Consider the following 21,063-nt stretch of genomic DNA (forward strand, 5'->3'; position numbering starts at 1 on the left):
AAGTCTGCGTAAAATCAGAGTGGAGAACAAAGACCCTTTTCTGAATCCTCTTTCCCATTTTAGATGGTTTTATTAATTACAGATTTTTATTTACTACCACTCCTTGTCCTGTGGGCTAAAATCTGAATTCACTTTAACACCGAGGTCTAAAACCACACTGGCCACTTCTCTGACTTAACATTTACATGCATAAACATTTAGGCAAATATGAAGCAGCTGCAGTCCACCTCCCTTTAATCAAATGCCGATTAACCTTCTCAACTCTGCTGCTTGCACTGTGACTTATAATAGACAGGATGTGAGGTTAATCTGGTTCCCCAATTTTTTCCCATTGAAGAAGGAAAATTTCTCTGAAGTGGGCAGCCCCACCTCTCCCTTCTACCACAAATTTCGGTTAATAAAGCACCTGCCACGGGTGCCATATTTTTTAAATTTATTTTTTAATGTTTATTTATTTTTGAGAGAGACAGAGCATAAGCGATGGAGGGGCAGAGAGAGAGGGAGACACAGAATCAGCAGCAGGCTCCAGGCTCTGACATATAAGCACAGAGCCCGATGCAGAGCTCAAACTCACAAACCGCGAGATCATGACCTGAGCCGAAGTTGGACGCTCAACCGACTGAGCCACCCAGGCATCCCACGGGTGCCATATTTTTAAGACACCTGCCACGGGTGCCATTATTTTTAGGACACAAAGAACAGCAACAAATGACCAAAAGAGAGCCACAAATCCCCCGCAGATGGAAAGATGCCTGTAGTTTACCTCCAAATCTCGGGTGTCCTCTAGGACCTTCACCTTCCCGAGAGCAATGACACACCACTTTACCCACGAACGCTATGGCCACGGTTGGACCAAGGCCAGTGGTGGTTCTGTAATTTCTATATAGGAGGTGCTGGGGAAGCTGCCTCACTGGGAAGAATGGGTGTCTGAATTTGCATTTGCCTGACATGCAACACAAGATGAGAAAACCTCAAGCTAAAGAGTGAGGTGGGTGCCAATGAGATCTATGCGGGAGATAAGCCGACCTCTACCCCACTGACCCCTTCCTTTGGCTTTCTACGGAACACTCACCTAGAAACCCCCAGGCTCTGATAACTGACAATAATCTAAATCCTCTAAACATAACTCTTCTAAGACACTGCAATCTTCAAGTAAACCCCATCTCTCCTCTCAATTCCTCAACCACATCTACAACACTGTTGCTGGCTTCCATTTCGGTGAACCTCAAGCACATGGAGACACTTAGTCTACTCACTGGCCACACTTCTGGGAAGTCTCTGAAGGGATTTTCCTGCCAAAGGCCAACATGATCTGGCCTCTGTTACTTCTCTGACCTGTCTGTTCCGGCTTGCTCCCCTCCAGCCACATGGGTGTCCCGCTCCCTCCCAGGGCCGCTGCCCTGCCATCCCCTCTGCCTGGAATACCCTCCCCCAAACAGATGCCTGCCTCATTCTCCGGCTTCTTCCAGGTCTTTACCCCAATGCCACATCCTAGGGAACTGGCCACCCTAATTTAAACTTCACACACCCCAAACCAATCCTTAAAATAGTAAACCCCAGAAGTAAAAATAAAATCAATAACATACGAGAATATGGCCATCTCTGCAAATGCTTGCCCTGCAGGATAATAATCTGGCTGTCCTACATGCTGGCTGATTGGCCATCTGAACGTCCCCAGGCCCAGCTCAGAGCTTATGGCAGATAGTTCTCATTCTGTCATTACCAGAACTACACAGAATGGGAGACAGCCAGGTTAGCTAGTGCCATGGACTGAATGCTGGTGTCCCTTCCAAAATGCATATGATGAAGCCTCATCTCCAGTATGATGGTATTTGAAGATGAAGCTTCGAGAGGTAATTAGATTGTGAGGGTGGAGCCCTGATGATGGGAATAGTGCCCTTATAAGAGAGATGATCTCTCTCCACTACGTGAGGACACAACGAGAAGGCAGCCATTTGCAAACCGGAAAGTAGGCTCTCACCAGATATTGGATCTTCCAGCACCTTGATCTTGGACTTCCCAGTCTCCAGAAAAAAACTCTTTACTGTTTAAAGAGTATGTACCTGTTCTGTGGTACATTTATTATAGCAGCCTGAGCTAAGACAGCTTGGTTTCTGACAGGCACACCTTGCTGTAGGGTGTGTGTATTCTACCAGGAAATTCCAACTTTATCTTGAAGCATCACCTTGCAGCTCACCAAGCCAACTGACCCTGCTATGGCAGCAACCCCCCACTCCCCTTCCTTGTCAAGACTCCCTATGTCCCTCTGTACGTGACACAGGCCAGGTTACATTTTTTTGCCAAATGAAGAGCAAACTGTCCCAACATCATTTATGTAACACCCCTGTTTCCTTTCAATTAAAAATGCCAATATTACTATAAACCAAATCTAAACATCTACATGACTGTGCTTCTAGATTCTCTATCAGAGAATGTTTTGCTATCTTCTAAGACAAATTTCCCCCATAATTATTCATCTCTTCTAAACTAAGTGTCTATCCTCCTGTAGTCTTTTATTGATAAGAACTTTAGAATCAGTCTGTCAATCTTCATTAAAAAATCTCCTAGGAATTCTTTTTTTTTTTTTTTTTTACTTTATTTATGTATTTTGAGAGAGAGGAAGAGAGAGAGAGAGAGAGAGAATGAGAAGGGGACGGACACAGAGAGAATCCCAAGAAGGCTCAGTACTGTTAGCGCAGAGCCCGATGTGGGTCTCGAACTCATGAACCATGAGATCATGACCTGAGCAGAAACCAAGAGTCAGACACTTAACCGAATGAATCATTCAGGCACCCCAAAAATCTTCTAGAAATTCCGATGGCTATTGCACTGAATTTACAGGTTGGTTTTGAATAAATGGTATATTTATATATTGAGTCTGGAAACACATCATGTCTCTCCATATAGTCGTCTTTTATAAACTCCGAATAAGGTTTTATAGGTTTGGACACAGCCCCACAATTAATTCTTTTATTTGTTGTTTCTTGGAGTACCTCCAAATCATTCCATCCATCATAGCTATGTTCTCCTGCATGGATATGTTTCCACTTTCTATCTTTCTGGAATCACTTTCTGAAATCCCTGGTCTGTTAATGACACTTTTTCTTATTTTTCATGCTATTGTGGATTCCGGAAGGAGAGGATATGTTGCTCGTTTGCGATCTTTTCTATCATATTGTGGAACTTGTTGCAGGACGAAATGTAGCCATATGTGCTCTATTTCTTGATCCCATATCTTAGCTTTGTGTGGTGCATGTATGTGGAGGAGACAAGCAGTTTGGAAACAGCGCAACCAACCCATCAAGGACAACAGCTAGGGCGCAAGCTGGAGACTTACATCACAAGTCATGTCTCCACAAAGAAGCTGAAGACTCTGATTTAGCTAATGGAGATAAAGTATCTTCAAGCATCCTCTCAAACAACATGGGTAATCTTCAATCTTAATAAGAACATCAGCATTTCATCAAAGGAAAGAAATCAAGGAGTCAACGCCCCAAATGTTGTGTTCCTTGCTTCTTTCATTGCTCTTTCCCCCTAACATTTTATTATAAAAATTTCAAATTTTACAGTGAATATCTGTACATGCTCTATGTAGAGTGTATCATTAACATTTTACTCCACTTGTATCACATAATTATCCATATACTCACTTCTCTATCCACTAATCCGATTTTTTATGCATTTCAAAATAAATTGCAGATATCAGTTACTGTCCCCTACATCTTTAACATGCATATAATTAACTGCAGTTCAACGTTTATTTAGTTTTTTTTTTTCTTTTGGTGTAAAATTTACATACAAGTGCAAAACTCTTAACTGTACATTCACTGAGTTATGATGAATGAATACATCTGTGAAACCCAAGTCCCTATCTAGATATAGGACACACCATCACCTCAAAAAGTTCCCCACACCCCTTTCCACTCAACTGTCCCATCACCACCTCCCCAGAGTCAACCATGGTTCTGATTTTTCCCACTCCTGATTAGTTTTCCCTGTTGCAGAATTTCATTTAAATGACCCTGGAACTTTATGTATTCTTTTTTGTAAGTCTTCTTTCACTTGTGTTAAGTGTTAAAGTTCTTGCATTTTGTTGCATGAATCAAGTTTGTTGCTCACTATTGGTCACTGGTATTCTGGTGTATAAATATGGCAGTCTGTTCATCCATCTTACTGTTAATAGACACTTAGGCTATTTCCAGGGTGAGGCTATTGTGCATACACCTGCCATACAAAAACTGCTTGTAAACATGTTTCCATTTCTCATGGACAAATGCCTACAAGTGGAATTTGTTAGTCATGGCGCAGGTGTGTGTTTAGTTGTTTTTTTTTTTTTTAATTTTTTTTTCAACGTTTATTTATTTTTGGGACAGAGAGAGAGACAGAGCATGAACGGGGGAGGGGCAGAGAGAGAGGGAGACAAAGAATCAGAAACAGGCTCCAGGCTCTGAGCCATCAGCCCAGAGCCCGACGCGGGGCTCGAACCCACGGACCGCGAGATCGTGACCTGGCTGAAGTCGGACGCTCAACCGACTGCGCCACCCAGGCGCCCCTACTTTTATTTTTAAAAACTGCCAGGCATTTTCCCATAGTGGTTGTACCATTTTTTACTCACGTCAATGATGAGTGAGAGGTAGGACTACTCCACACCCTCACCAAAACTGACGATCAGTCATTGTCATTTTAATTTGCATTTCTCAGATGACAAATGATATTAAGCCCTTTATTGTACACATATCGGCCATTTGCATGTCTACTTTTGTGAAGTGGCTATCCAAATCCAAAAATATTTTATTGAGTTGTCTTTTTATTATTGAGCTGTGGGTGTTCTTTACATATCCTGAATACCAACCATTTGTCATTTTTAGGTTTTGTGAATATTTTCCCCCATCTGTGGCTAGCCTATTTGTTTTCTAAATAGTGTGTTTTGTGAGCGAAGTTTTAAATTTTTGATGAAGTCTAATTTTTCAATTTTTCATGGTCATTGCTTTCTGTGACCTAAAAAAACTCTGCTCGTGTTCTGAATCACAAAGATAGTCCTCTCTATTTTTCTCCAAACCACTGCAGTTTCCACTTTACTTTAGTCAGATCCGTATTGATTTAGCTTTTATGTATGATTTGAGGTAGTGGTCAAGGTTTATTTTTTCCCATATAAATATTCAGTTATTCCAGAACCATTTGTAGAAAGGAATTTCTCCCCCACCCCCCATCCCCACACTGGATTGCTTTGGTATTTTCATCAAAAACCAAATGTCCATATTAGAGTGGTTCTGTTTCTATACCCCCTATTCTGTTACACTGATCTACTAACCTATTCTTATGTTGATATCACACTGTTGTGATTATTGTAACTTTACCTTTAGTCATTAAGTAAGATAATGCAACTCCTCTAACATTATTCTCCCTCTTCACAACGGCTTTATATATTCTAGGTCATTTATGTAACCATATAAACTTTAGAATCTGTTTGTCTGGGGTGCCTGGATGGCTCAGTCAGTTAAGCATCAGACTTTTGATTTCAGCTCAGCTCATGATCTCACGGTTTGCTTGGGATTCTCTCTCTTTCTCTCAATCTCCTTCTGCCCCTCCCCCACTCTCTCTTGCTTGCTCTCTCTCAAAAATAAATAAATAAACATTTAAAGAAAACCTAGAATCTGCTTGTCAATTTCTACAAAAAAAAAAAAAAAAAAACCTCAATTCAAGCTGTAGATCAATTTAGGGAGATTGAGGTCTTAAAATGGTAGATTTCATGTTATATATGTTTTATCACAATAAAAAATTTAAGTCAATAATGCTAAGTATGTAACTTAAACAAGGCATTTCAGGTTTAAGTTGGAAAAAATTGCAATGAATGTAAACAAATTTCAATAATTTCATATGCAAAAGAAAAATGCTTTCACAGAACCACTGTGAAAACAAGGACCACACTGATGTTTTCTGGAACAGCAAAATATAAAACAGAATATCTCTAAAAGACGAAAGAAGAAGAACAAAGTATTTTAAAGGACACTGAAGGACACATTTTAAGGACACATTAATCCTTCATCTGGAGAAAGGATTCTACCTACACATCCCAGTGCAATGCTTCTGTGACTTTAATGAGCAAAACTATCACCTGAGGGTCTTATAGAACATAGTCTTAAAAAGATCCTGGGACGTATGAAACCTGATTTGTAAGAAACTTATGGCTTCTATTTTACTTATATTAATTAACAGCAATAACAAATGGTATAACATGTGTGGAGTGGGAGAAAGATGATGGTGGGTCTTTCTAAGGACTTGGGGCCCCGGATCCATAAAAATGGGCATCTCATGAAAACAGCACCCCTTTAACAGTAACATTAACAAAACATCACTCGAAAAGCACACAGGACAGAGTGACAACATGGACCAAATTCACGAACATTGTACCTTCCTGTACCACACATTCCTCTTGGCTAATATCTAGTGAACCCAACTGTCCTGCAGAAGGGATGAAATATCAGTGTTTCTTATTAAGTGTCAACGGCAGACTCCATTAACTGATCACGATGTACTTCCTCACTGAGTCTAGATTCAGAAACTGTCTGAAAACAAAACTTAGGATCAGCGCCGAAGCTGACACCTCTTTGCCCTCCCATCTCAGACTCTTTCTACCACAGGATGGAGAGCATCCATGATGACAGTCAGGGATTCTCCTCTCCATTCAGGCAAAGATCTAAATGAAGAACCTAATCAGGAGAATCTGGGCAAACATGTCTCAGTCCATTTTCCCTACAGTCCTTGAATGACATCCAGCTAACAAGGACTTTTGTAGACAAAAGTAATGTCTATGGAAAATACTAACGAATGCTCCTTTCCTACAGTGACATATCCATGTTGACCTAAATGGTGACTCACCTGACAATTAATGCAGACCCCTCCACCTGCATAGATGCCTTGGATATTCAAGCTTCCCCGCTGCCTCTCGACATCAGGATCATAGTAACAGTCGATGGCATGACCATGGCAGTTGCATGCTGAAAAAGCCATTCTCAGTTAATATTCCACCATTACTGTGAGACACTTAGTAAATTCCCCTAGATAGGATTACCACTCATTAAGCCACAAGTAAGTCTATTCTGGAACACGAGACTCTCCGTGGGAAATTTTAGGGATTTTTATACAGAGACTAATCTGTAACAATATGCAATGAACAGTTTCTTTCATCTGATATTGAGTGGGAGTGGCTTCTCTTAAAAAAAAATAAAATAAAATGTATAATTACAACAAATGGAGAGAAACCAAAATGCCAATTAAGCGTCAGGCACAATGAGAATGTTACTTCTACCGCTATTACTACTACTAACAAGAACAAATGAGCTCTCGGTACACTGTGAAAAGTGTTTTATGTGCGATATCTCACTTAATTTACACAACAACTCTCAAAGGTAGGTACTATTATCCCCCCCGAGCCCAAATGGGGAAGCTGAGGCTTAGAAAAGTTAAAGGGTGTCGCCAGTAAAGTGGCAGAATCCTGACCTGTATTTGACTCCAAAAACTACTCTCTCAGCCAACACTTTAAGTTTGTCATCTCGGCACTGTTTATAGCAGCAATAAACTGGAAATAATCTTAATGTCTAATTGTAAGGAAATGGTAAGCAAACAACAGCATATTTGCTTGGCCGTCAGTTCTATGAAGGCAGAGACAGCTCAGGTTTTGTGTGCAACAGAGCATAGTCCCTGGCACATAGTGAATACTCAACAAACAGTTGTTGGATGCACTTGAATCCACAGAATGACAATATACGTGCCATCCAAAAGGATGTCAAAGAGTTTTTAATAATATGGGGAAATATCTACAAGCATCAAGTGAAAAAGAGCAGGATATAAAATTGTAGAATTAATTATGTAAATAATCTAATTTAATAATAAGACTAAAGTCTGTATGAACAAAACACTAAAATATATAACAAAGTATTAGAGTGGTTCTCTTTGGGGGCGCCTGGGTGGCATAGTTAGTTAAACGTCAGAGTTCAGCTCAGGTCATGATCTCGCGGTTCATGAGTTCAAACCCCGCGTGGGGCTCTGTGCTGACAGCTCAGAGCCTAGAGCCTGCTTTGGATTCTGTGTCTCCCTCCCTCTCTGCCCCTCCCCTGCTCACGCTCTGTCTCTGTCTCTCTCTCTCTCTCTCTCAAAAATGAATAAATGTTAGAAATTTTAAAAAAATAAGAGTGGCTCTCTTTGGGTAACAAAATTATTGGCGATTCTACTTTTTAAAATAATAGTCCAAGTTATCTACAAGTAATGTATAATACTTCTAAAATTAGAAAATAGAATTAAAACCAATTCAGGGTTTGCCAAGATGAAAAAGATCTAACATGAGTAAAATTCTTATTCTCTTCTAGAGAGACTATATATTCATTACATCCCACATAGATCAAATTTTCCAGGTCTTTCTAGCAATTTGTATATTTTAATCAAGTTCCCAGATAAATCTATTATGGAAGAAAATAGAGTTAGAATTTCAAGTTACCCTGTTTGTAGCAAGCTGAGTACCTTCTTATTTTCATTTCTTCAGTGGTGCCATGATTTAAAAAAATTCAGGGCATTCATATTTACTACATTAGTTATTTCTCATGAATTATGTTTGTTTTGAAATACACTAATTCAAATGGAATTTAGAAAGCATCTAATGAATGGATCTTAAGAGGTCTGATTTCTAAATGCGGTTTTTTTGTCATTGGTAATCACTTTGGCAAGTTTACACAGCTTAAAAATTAACGACGGGAAATTTTTAAATTTTCCTATGTGCTGGAGTTAAGCATGCCATTCATTCACTGAAGGATTCCACTCATCCAGAAAACCAACCAGACTGCTCACGTTGGAGTTTACGAGATAACATTCATTCAGTCAAAATATCCTACACCAGTACTCAAAAGCACAGGGAGAAACAATTCCTGATCATTATCATTCCCTCTTTCTGATCCCATTATCCAGGGGTGAGGAATGGGGAAGGTACTGGGGAGGGAACCTGTTAGCTAAGACTCTAAATGAGAAGGGCCAACCCAGTAACACCCTGGCCCTGGACAGAGATGCACCTGGCGTCCAGCTTGGGCAGCATCAACACTTTGCAACAATGTTAGAACCTCTCCAAGCGCTCTTGGAACTCCTCCATAAAAATCCTTTTGAGCGTTTGCTAGCCGCAGAGATCACACCACTCTTCTCTCCTAACAGTTAAACATTTAGCCAAAAAAATATAAGGTACAGACGCTTTCTTTCCCCCCTACTTCAACAAACCTGGATCCAAATACCTTTTGATCATTTAAAACCAACAAATCCATCTTTAAATGCTAAAAATATACAGGAAAAAAAAATAGGCCACAGTCTCCAAAGCCAATAAATAAAACTTACAAAAATGTTTTCAGCCACTGATATAAATACATGGCTTCCTAAGATGGGTTTAAGAGAGAATTTTTAGTTGGATGTCTTTGGGCTTGTTAAAACAGGTGTTTTATGGTTGTTGTTGTTGTTGTTGACTTTATATTACATCATAATTAACAGAAGCCATTTTCATCTTTTTTCCTTCCTTCTCTGGTCCCCTTCACCCTGCACCTGCCTCAATCCTGCTGCGGTATAGACACCGCTCCCTGCTTCCTGCTCTCAGTATAGACACCAATCTCACCACCTTCTCCTAACCCCTGCCTCAGAGTAGTTAGGATTCCTATCTAGTATTGCATCCTAAGAAATGGTAAGGGTTTATAATTTAATAGTGGCTACATCATATTTTAGACTGCTAAAAGGAGAGGCCGGCATTAAGTGAATGCTTAATGCATATTAGCAATTATTACTGCTTTATTTTTGTTCTCACGTTCCTATCTGAATTTGGAATGGGGCACTTTTACCTCCAGTCTGGGAGGCATTACCACAGACCTGAGTCCCTAAGCCTGACATGACCCCACCCTCTTCATAAGCTCAGGGAGTGGGGGGATGGGGTGGAGGAGGATACTTAGTGCCAGTCCTCACGGAGAAATGGGGGGAAAGCGTGGGCGGGGCCTTGCTTCCTGGTGCCCCTCCCCCAGCGCTCACCTTCGCACTCATTGCTCTGCTCCCACGTGGCGGGCCGCCAGCGCCTCTGATTGTACCCGGCACAACAGCGATCACACGTCTTCCCACAGGTGTGGTGCTGGCATTCACACCGAAACCTGGGCATGCGGTGAAGCACATCTCAGTTATTCAAACGCTCTGATTAGGATCATTTGCTCCTGTGTGAACACCCGACCGTCATCGTGGTTACCCAAGGTACCATTCACAGGATAATTAGGAGAACAACGCACGTGGCATGTATCACTTCAAATCCCCCTCTCACCCTGCTTATCATCTCTATCTTATAGATGGTGACACTGAGATATGGAGATGCCGAAACACTTGCAAAGGTCAAGTGATGGTAAATGGAGAGCCAGACTTCAAACCTAAGTTCGTCTGACTCCCACGTTCCAGGCTCTTTCTTCTGTACCACCTTAGATAGCAGGCAATGAATGCAGGAGCAAGCAAGTGCTGAGTGTACTGGAATGTGTTGAGTATCACTTCTTCACAAAGATCCGGAGCAGCCCTGCGAGAAAGGTCTGCTCAGGTTTCTTGCTCTCAACCTGGGGTCAGGCACAGAGATTCACCAAATCCAAGAGCCAGTTTCTAATAAGATCTCAGAAAACCCTGCTCCAAGAGGTACTCCAGCTCCAACAAACACCTCCCTGCAGGGCCAAAAAACTGAGATTACTCAGCAAGGCAGAGGGGTAACAATCTAAAAATCTACATTCAAAGGATCAAACATGAGCCTTAAAATGTTTCCAAGTTAAAATGAAAACGTTGCCATGGCTTTCGAGTAGAACTCCAGGCTCTGTGTTCTCAGTCATCTGTGCTTGAAAAGAGGATTCAAAACAGTCCTCACTGGGCCTGTGGGGGATTCATTCTCTCAACTCTTCTGAGGGAAGGGAGGGGATAGCATATATTCAGTTACACTTCGAAAAAAGGTTATCATCCCTCTCCCAGCCCGGCTGCCTGTGAAAGCAAATGGACACAGATTTCACTGACTGCACTTGCATCAGTGCTGGAATCCAATTGGCCTTTTAGTAGACAATTTCACCTCACTGCCAAAGTATTTGCTTAAGCTGAACTGAAAGAATTTAAGGGAAGATTGCTTGAAGAACGTTTATTCCAAATACTCTCATTGGAAGATAAACATTTTTTTCTACTCTCACAGAAGGAGAAAAAAAGAATGGGTACTAGTCTGAATCGTATTGGTACCCACAAAAAATTGCTTCTTCTGATTCTTTCTCAACCTAGGCTGATGGCTGATATAGAAAAGTCATCCTTGCATCTGATAGAAGGATGTTATTGAAAATGTTGACCAGAGAATTCTCTTCATGACGATCACCCCACCCCCCTCCCAGAGAAATGTCTTATCTGATTCTAGTGTCAACATTCTTCTCCTAAACAACTGATCACTTTTTAGGTTATCATCGTAGTGAAATAAGAAATTAGGCAGGTTTCCCCTTTTGAGTTGGCTGCTAGGAAGCTCAGAATTAAATTGGTGATCCACCCGCATTTCCATATGCCAAGGTCAGCATGGTATACACGCTTAATTCAAGCCTTCTTCTGTCTTTTCATGGGTTCTACTTGATTAGCAACTAACTTTGCTGGTTGTCCAGACCTTTGCTCCCTCCATTACATCATTACATCCCCTTAAGTAGGTTGTAATATTTTTTCCTACCCATGGATGTGGATTTCCTCAGCATTTACATGGATAACCTGTCGGGCAGAAGCAAACCAGCAGGCAGGGGGAGGCTAGGCTGTTGTGCTGGTGTAACGTGAGGCAAGGGGAGACAGTTTCTCTACTCACCTTGATTTCTTACTCTGCGCCACCCAGTACGGAACCCCTCCACGTCTGCCAAGGTCAACACGCTTGGCAGCACTTCCAGGCAGGAAGCTCAGACTTTCTTCGATGACTTCAACTCCTCTCCCACATGGAGGGAGGCCATTTTGTCTGAGGCCCCAGGACATTAGACCGACCTCTTTTCTCCCCTCTCTCTCCAACTCGGGACTTCTCTGACTTCTAGTGTCTCAGGGCCATACCCTCCAGGAGGCTACATGTGGCAATGGAGTAATCATTAATAAACAAGTGCTTGCCAGTTAAAGGCTGGTGAGTTGATGGATTCACGTTGTTGTGTCATCCCCTAAGGAGGGCTGACAACATTAGGGATTGCTGCTGGTCAGGAACAGGGCTCCATGCCACCCAAGATGGTAGCTGGCACCTGTCCCTGAACATGAAGCCTAATGTTGTACAAGCCTCAATCTGATTAAAACTAAAACGTCTCTGGTAAATGCTGCTCATGGGGAATTGTAGATTCTAAACAAAACATTGAGAGAAAATTATTACTATATCTAGCATCCAATCATTTCCAGCCACAAAAGCATCCCTCTTGTATTGATAACATGAGTGTATCCAGTTGCTGAACACTTAATAGTTAATATCCATGCATCTTATTGTATGTAAAATAGGTCTCAATTAAAAACAAAATGGGTGCACCCATGTTCATAGCAGCATCCTTCACTGTAACCAAAAGGTGGAAGTCACCTAAATGTCCATCAACAGATGAATGGACAAGCTAAATATGGTATATACACAATGAAGTATTATTCATCCTTTAAAAGGAAGGAAATTCGGACACATGTTACAACATGAATGAACCTTGAGGACATTACACTAAGTGAAAGAAACCAGTTGCAAAAAGACAAATAATGTGTGATTCCACGTATATGAAGTACCTAGAGTCATCAAGTTCATAAACACAGAAAAGGGAATGGGGGTTGCCAGGGGCTAGGGGAGGAAGGAACCCGGAGCTGTTGTTTAATAGGTATAGAGCTTCGGTTTTGCAAGATAAAGTGAGTTCTGGAGATTGTCTGCGCAGTTAAGACAGTAAATGTTATATTCTGTGTGTTTTACCACAATGAAAAGAAAAGAAAAAAAACAAGGATTTAAAAACGTACATCCCCTGATCTCATTAGACCAGGGATGACAAACAAGTTTAATTTCTCTTGCTAACTCTAATCAATTATTCACAGATGCCTGGGGCACTACCTGGGTATGGGGGCCCGCATCCCAGAGCATCCAAAGAGCACTGTGATCGATTAGCCATGTCTGCCATGGGCTGGTTGGGGCACGTGGAAGCAAGTACAGGGCCAGAGGAGGGGGGAAATACACACACCATTTATTTGTTGACAGTGAAACATTCCTATGGAGGGCAAGGACTTAGAAATATTTAATGAGACGCAAGCATCTACTGAAACAATGAGACATTCACAACAAGGCTAAAAAAAAATGTGTACAATGTACTTACAGTTTTTCAGGATTGTTTGCATTGCACTCTTCTGCATGGCCATTGCAAACACACCGCCCACCAATGCTGATGTCCTTTATGCTGTAATAATACTATATAACAGAAGACAGCAGCGACCATTTTACTAAGCAGCAACAAACTTTCCTCATCTGTAACTCACCCCTGTATTGACCTTCTTCCCTTTCATCCTGTATTCTTGAGCCTACCTTAACTCAAAAGGGAGCAGCATTTGGATGTAACTTTTCTTACAAAATAAACACACTCCTCAATCAAATATCCTAGCATATTGCTGAATTTGTGCACTTTTAAAAGTCCAAGGCTTTAAATGCACGGAGAGAAACTGCCTTGGAAAGTAAGCACGCCCTATTATAGCTTTCTGGAAAAGGATTAAGCGATTCCCAGGTCACTTTTTTATGTCAGTCTGGGTTTCATAAATCCAACACATCTATTTACCAAAAATAAATTTATAATATCAAAAATGTTGCACCTACTACATGCCGGCTTGGGGAAAGGAAAGAATATTGACAGCCATGGAGCAGATACAGTGTCGAGGCTGGCCAGGCCACCAGCAGCTGTGAATGCCTGGCTAGCTGAGGGTTAGTAAGAATGAAGGCAGCGTTCAAGCTCCAAAGGGCCAGACAGAGCAAGCTTCAGACTCCCCTGGGGATCAGCCCCTAGACTAGGCCACAGATCTGGGAGACCATGTCAGCAGCCAGGCACGCCTCCGGTATGCTGGAGACCTCCCTGCTAGCAACGACAGGTGGCACAATCTACCAGCTCCTTTCCTTCTCAGACTCAGCAGAAGCCGCACAGGCCCCAGCGAGGAATCTGTGGGGTGTAGAATAATCTTTCTCATGAGGCCGTGCTGCCAGTGAGAAAACCTCGCTGTCAGCGAGGAAGTCTTTGAATTCACAAGGACGAGAGGACTTTTGTATCTTTGTGTTGCTGCTGTGGCCATCAGTCACCTTACAGCACTCTATTCACTCCATGGAAGGGTTCTGTTCTGATTTCCACACTAACACCTGTTGAAGTATCTTACTAAGCCTTACTAAGTCTGAAGATATTAACAATCCCTGTTGTTAATATGGATAAATTCAGTATTAAAGGGCTTTGTAGGACAGGTTAACACTAAGAGCTCTCATGCTGATCGTCATAGAAATTTCTCTCTACCCATGTGTTAAGGGCAGCAAGCAGCAAGGGAGAGAAGCCCTCAGTCAGACTTCACCGCAGCAGCACACATGAGAGAGTGTGATGTTCTGGTCTATTCTGTTCCTCCACTTCAAGAGGCAAACTAGATTGGCATGAGGGGTGTCCAGATTATATGTGAGATGAGCCCCATAAAAACTTCCTTCACAGAGACGACTATGTTCACCTAAGTAAAAAATATACGTACCTATGAGTAACGGATCTTGCAACCTCCAAAAAGAGAATTAAAGGGAAAAGATGGTGAGGTGCATTTGTACCAAGGTTCCAAAATATCTAGGGACTGGAAACCCAGTCTGGCTACAGTCTACCCAAAATCCTAGCTCTCCCCTTCATCCTGGGATCCAGTGTAGCCCCCACCTACCGTGGCTCAGAGAGAGCTAAGGGGGCACAAAATGCAGCTGGCAAGCCACCTACACCCAAGATGACCTCTCTTTCTAGAAAATGATCAAAACTGTAGCAAAACCTACTTATCTCTCTGCCTTCCTCTTCCAGCTCTCTGATATTACCTACACAAGAAGCCAAACTCTATAAGATACACTGTACATCTTCCATTCACCCTTCCAGGTCCACTCTCCAGGACCACCTTTTTCTTTCTGCCTTCTGCTCTGGGGCTGAACTTTATGGGCTACAACAAGGATCTCTTGCCCACTGGCTTCCTGTTGGGTTTGGCCAGTGGGAGGCACCAGCAGGAGATCAGAGGGTGGGAGAAGAGTGAGTTCAAGATATTTATTCTGCTGGCTCCCTCTCTGCCCAGGACGCAGGGGTACCATCCTGACACTGAGAGTAACAGATGTCTACCCAATGCAGTAGACATCACTAGTGCTCACAATACCCGTCTCCTCCACTGTGGCTGGATTACATTACCCAGCCTCCTGCACATGGCGCCGGGGGGGGGGGGGGCTACACCGCCAATTCCTACCAATGGAGGTCACCAGTGTGGTCAGGAGCAGGTGGGTCTTCTCTATGCGCTCTCTTTCCTCATCTGCTGACCAGGTGCAGGGGATCTAGAGGTGGACTCTGAGGTCCTACAGGATGCCTGTACCTCTAGATAAAAAGAGTGTGCTTCCCTGAATGACTGCGTGGAGTCGATTCCACCTGCTGCCCACACTGGACTGTGACATGAACAAAAAATTAACCTTTATTTTGTTATGCCCCTGAGACTTGGGGATTATTTGTCAGAATAGCAGGCTAACACCTGAGGGGCTGTCATCTTTGACTTCGTCCTCTTTGAATAGAATGATTTTCCTTCAACAACTAAACTTCAAAGTTACATCTAGTATTTCATACAAGAACAACTCCTATGCTGACACCATTACTGGCTGTAAAGATTACTTGAAAGGCAGTTAATCTGATAAGCAAAAAAAAAAAAAAGTAACAGAAACTGTTCTGTAGGCACTTAGGAATACTACTCACCCGCCGAGTGACGGTTGGATCTCTCTGTGCTTTGGAAATGAGGTGTCCAAGAAGGGTGTTGGTTCGGAGAAAACACAGGCGGATGTTTGTAGCCTTTGTGAACTCCCTCAGGGTGTGAGAGAAAGTAAAATTTTTTGCACCTGGTCGACCATTTATCAAGGACACCACAATCTAAAATAGTCACACACAGAAGGGAAAAAAGTCCTTTCATGAAAATACAGCCACAAGTAACTAAAAATAACATTTGTTTTTTTTTTTTTTTTAGTTTGGTTTCTTTGAGCCATTAGAGTTTGTAGGTGGTCTTGGGTCTTGTTTACGTCTAAAAATATCATTGCTAGTTTTGTCTTTCCTTCCCATTTCCAGTTCCAAATTCTGGCTATCTCTCCTTAAAACCTAGGCTCTCAAAAATTGTTACCATTTCATTTTCAACCCTTTGTTCTATCAGTGTAGTTAGGGGGTTGTAATACTATGAAATGTTGAAAATATAAATATAATCTATAAATCTATAAATCTTAAAATCTATAAATATAAGAAAACAACTTTTGGTTGCATTGAAGAAACAAAGCTCAAGTTACCTAAAAACCTAAATGAAGTTGAAGAAAGGAAGTCTCTGGATACAGAGTTGACTGTGGAAAGTACAAAAAGATCTATACAAAACCCAGGTTTGGTTTTAAAGCCTGAAGTGATGAAGTCCAAGTGCCAACAATAAGAGACAGGAACCACTCATCAGCCATTGGAAGATACTGGATAGGGTTGCTCAAGAAAGATCTCTCCATCTAAAACAGGGAGACTGGCATCCTGAAAGAAGCTCATTTGAGGGGCACCTGGGTGGTTCAGTTGGCTAAGCATCCTACTCTTGATTTCAGCTCAGGTCATGATCTCCTGGTTTGTGAGATCTAGCCCCGCATCAGGCTTCACGATAACGGATAACCATGCAGAGCCTGCTTGGGATTCTCTCTCCCTCTCTCTCTGCCCTTCCCCCGCTCACAAGCATGTGCTTGCATCCACACACATGCGCCCTCTCTCCCTCTCTCTCAAAATTAAAATAAACTTTAAAAAAAAAAAAAGTTCATCTGAAAACTCATTTCATGCTCATGATGGCCTCACTTTCCAGGGACTTCTTCTCCAATTTTCCCCATTCTATTTTCCCATCTCCCATAACAATGGCCGAGCTGGCTTCACTAGGACCAAATGCAACTCCAAAGGGACAGCAATGCTCTTCTCCCCTGTGGAGGATTCTCACCCTGCCCAGAAGGACCAGGGATTCATACAATCACCTACCCTTCATCTCCTCACTCTTACAGGGGATATTTATTTGTGAAGCAGTGGGAGAGGTCTTCACCTCAATCACCAGCAACCCACTTTTTCAACATTCCCCAGATAAGACAGTTCAAGACCTGTGAGCCTTGAATCCAGAGTCCTGACTTCCAAAGAATTTGAGACCTCAAATAGAACTTCCAATGTCAATTGTACCTCAATTAAAAAAAAAAAAAAAGAAAGGAATTTCCAACCCAACTCATTCTGGGAGTCTGCAGTGTGAAATCTTTACTAGTCCGTTCTAAGTTCTGGTTTCCATCATGATCTATGTTAGATGTTGAAAGTGCAAGTTTCACAGTTATGGAAACTTTTATATCCTCATGTTCATTTCTGAGTCTTATCTCTCCCATCCTCCCGTACTGACTTACCTCACCATTTTCCAAAGGTACAATCCGGGAATATTCAGTAGTACAAAGTACATCATCATCTTGGCTGATAGCCATATTTGCATTCTGCCCAAATTGTTCCAAACAATCTACTTTAGAGTCTAGGAATAAAAGATTTTAACACTATAAAATAAACTATTATGATCTTACTGTAAATCTCTTAAGAAATCTTATGTATCCAGGGCGTCTAGGTGGCTGGGTTGGTGGAGCCTCTGACTCTTGACTTGGGCTCAGGTCATGATCTCACGGTTCGTGGGATCAAGCCCCATGTCGGGCTCTGTACTGACAGCATGGAGCCTGCTTGAGATTCTCTCTCTCTTCCTCTCTCTCGCTCTCAAAATAAACATTTTTAAAAATAATTAAAAAAGTAAAGAAATCTTACGTTTTCTTAAGAAAATCCATCAGAAGGAAAGAACAGGGAAACATTTAAGGTTTTTAGACAAAAGCTTAAACTGAAGTTTTTAATTCATGAAAGAAAATACCAAGCCATGTCAGGCCACTTACTTCCAACAGAAATGTGTGGAGATGTGGTTCTAACTCCTCACTCCTCATTAGGCAAGTTTACCCTCTAAGGAGCATTCATGGAAAGCCCAGTGACTTTGTAAGCAAAATTTCTATCCGCCTCAATTCATCATAGGGTTCAGAGACACTGACACTCTTCGTTAGTTGAAGATAACAGGGTCATGGTAAATAATGTGAGATCCAGGATCCATGAAGATGAAACTTAGTCCCTAATTCTACATAAAAGGAAAAGGACTGGAGCTATGGCCCAGTTACAGGTACACTGCTTCTTCCTAAACAGTGGTAAAAGGTTTATCATAAAAGGCACTTCAACCTCAGTTCTGCATGTGTATCCTTGGAATTAATGCATGCATGATTGAGTAACAAGAATGTTCTGAGAGTAAACCAGAAAGTTAAAATTGACCCGTCCCTAATTAGCCAAAATGAGAGACTAATTTTCTAGTTAAATCCAGTGTTTATCTGTTGCAAATAATTAAAGTCCCTCATAACATAGTCATAAGCAAGGTTACTTACGAGCAAAGTATTGCCAAGGTGAGTAGGTGCTTCCAAAGTCTACAGATCTTTCCAAGACCCAAAGATCAGGGCGAGGAGAATTTGCAAATTTGATTATAATATAGGCCACATGGAAAAGCTGATAAAGCAAAGGAGATACAGTTATTATACAACCTTGACCATCTCTATGTGATGCTGATCCAAGGAAACACATCAAGCCACCCCTCTCCCAAGATCCAGATCCTATTTATAACTGCCTATAGGGCAACTCTGTCTCAGTGCAGACTCTCAAGCTTATGGTATTCAAAACCAAATCATCATTTTTCTTTCTCCACCAGATCTATACATGAATCTTTGTCACACCTTATTCATTTCATCCTTGATTTTTAACAAGGCTACACAGTATCTTAAAGCCTGTATCTTTGAAAAATCTTATATCAAGCAACAACCATCTTGTGCTAAGCTCTCCCAGGATCAAGAACCAACAGTACAGCCCAGAGTGTCTCCCAGGAGTGCCACGGCCCCTGGTTCCAGGTCTTGGAGAGCTCACAGCTGCAGAACTGAGAGCAAAGCAACTCTTTGGTAGAGTAATAGTACCTCCTTCCCCTGCATCATCTCCACTGTCTCCTTTTTTCTGGATTGTTCTCCCTCTTTTTGATTTTCTCGTTCATCCTCATTACTCTTTTGCCCATGGCCAGAACCATGTATAAGTATGGAAGAGACACGGGGAGACTTTGGTCCTTTCTTTGCCCTCCCCCTGATGAATCGCAACATGCCTCCCACGACGGACCTCAGGTATCCTTGCAAATCTACTCTTACCCTTCCCTGAAAACTTATATGGCTTGGATTTTGAACCCTGAAAGTCTATGTATTTCCCAAAGAGCCTGATATGACAATAAACACAGGTGTTAAATATGTTAACATGTCAATGAACAAGGATTATCTCTACCCCCCCATGCTCTCCACCCCCCCCCACTCCCTGACCCCAAGTAACAGAGCCAACAGTGACTCTCAGAAGGATTCCCCCACCTTATTAACTAGCTCAATAGAGCAATTTGAACAATGAGTGTGTCTAGTTAGAGAAAGAGGCAGTACTCAGACTTTGTGAGATCCTTTCATTTCTTAGGGACAAAAATAAGGGGGTTTCCTCTTTATATTTTTTTACATACAATGATATGGTAAGAGTCACATATTTTAAAAAATTAAAAAGTCTAGGGGTGCCTGGGTGGTTCAGTTGGTTGAGCAGCTGACTTCAGCTCAGGTCATGATCTCACGGCTCGAAGGCTCATGAGTTCGAGCCCCACATCGGGCTCTGTGCTGACAGCTCAGAGCCTGAAGCCTGCTTCAGATTCTGTGTCTCCCTCTCTCTGCCCCTCCCCCACTGGTACTCTGCCTCCTCCCTCTCTCTCTCTCTCTCTCTCTCAAAAATAAATCTTAAAAAAAAAAAAAAAAGTCTTAGAACTAGCAGCTAGTTGCAAATGCTCCAAACCTGGTATTAGAAGCCAAAATCTTTGGGACAATGGTTTTCAAATTTTAGTCTCAGGACCCATGCACACTTCTTACAGTTATTGAGAACCTCTAAAAGCTTTTGTTTATATGGGTTATATCTCTTGGTAATGTACCCATATTAAATATAAAAGCAGAGAAAATTGAAAAATCTATCACCAGTTCACTAAAATAATAATAAACCCACTACATGTTAACATAAACACCATATTTTTATAAAAAAAATTGCTACCTTTTCCAAAACTTAAAAACTGTACAGAGTAGTGGCTTCACTTTACATTTTTAAAGCCTCTTTAAATGTGTGCATTAATAGAAGACATTTGGATTCTCACACTGCTTCTGTATTGTTTTGATTGAAGTATTTAAAGAAAATCTGGCTTCACATAGATCTGTTATGGGAAAGGGGAGGATCTCAAAGCTTGTGGACCTCCTGAAAGGTCTTGGGGATCTCAAAGGGTTCCAAGCCACACTGTGAGAACCACTGCTCTTGGTCACAGAGATTACCCTTTGCCCTAAGAAGCCCCTTGGCTTATTCTCTGCATAAGGAAGAATTGTCACACCAATGACTGAAAACCCTAAATTCAGCCAGTTCTGTCCCAAACACTCGTTCTTTGATCTTGAAAAAAAGCCACTTCACTGGCTCAGATTAATGTTCCCAGATTATTTACTGATCCTTGGAAATAAATGATCCAACCTCATGGAGAAAAACTGATTAGGAATTGTAAGGTATTCTGAAAACCATAATCTATTCTAAAGATAGAAATAATTTCCAAAAGACACATACCATTATTACATAGTGAAGGAATTCAGAGGAAATCCCAGAACTCCAAGTTTGGAAAATCACTACAAATGTTTTTCCCTGAAAA

General features: G+C 41.7%; 1 protein-coding gene across 4 annotated transcripts in view; it reads right to left on the bottom strand.

Moving 5' to 3' along the window:
• The window catches only part of LAMA3 (laminin subunit alpha 3), a 279,417-nt gene that overhangs the window by 181,568 nt on the left and 76,786 nt on the right, over positions 1 to 21,063 (bottom strand). For all 4 annotated transcript variants that reach the window (XM_040479219.1, XM_040479218.1, XM_040479217.1 and 1 more), the window contains 6 exons: positions 18,713 to 18,830; positions 17,660 to 17,778; positions 15,975 to 16,145; positions 13,356 to 13,447; positions 10,048 to 10,163; positions 6,880 to 6,998 (listed from right to left, as the gene is read on the bottom strand). In XM_040479219.1, coding sequence (XP_040335153.1) covers positions 6,880 to 6,998; positions 10,048 to 10,163; positions 13,356 to 13,447; positions 15,975 to 16,145; positions 17,660 to 17,778; positions 18,713 to 18,830 — 735 coding nt within the window. The remainder of the gene's footprint in view (positions 1 to 6,879; positions 6,999 to 10,047; positions 10,164 to 13,355; positions 13,448 to 15,974; positions 16,146 to 17,659; positions 17,779 to 18,712; positions 18,831 to 21,063) is intronic.

This window comes from Herpailurus yagouaroundi, unplaced genomic scaffold (genome assembly GCF_014898765.1).
Source record: "Herpailurus yagouaroundi ecotype Mexico unplaced genomic scaffold, PumYag 142, whole genome shotgun sequence".
NCBI classification, from domain to species: Eukaryota; Metazoa; Chordata; class Mammalia; order Carnivora; family Felidae; genus Herpailurus; species Herpailurus yagouaroundi.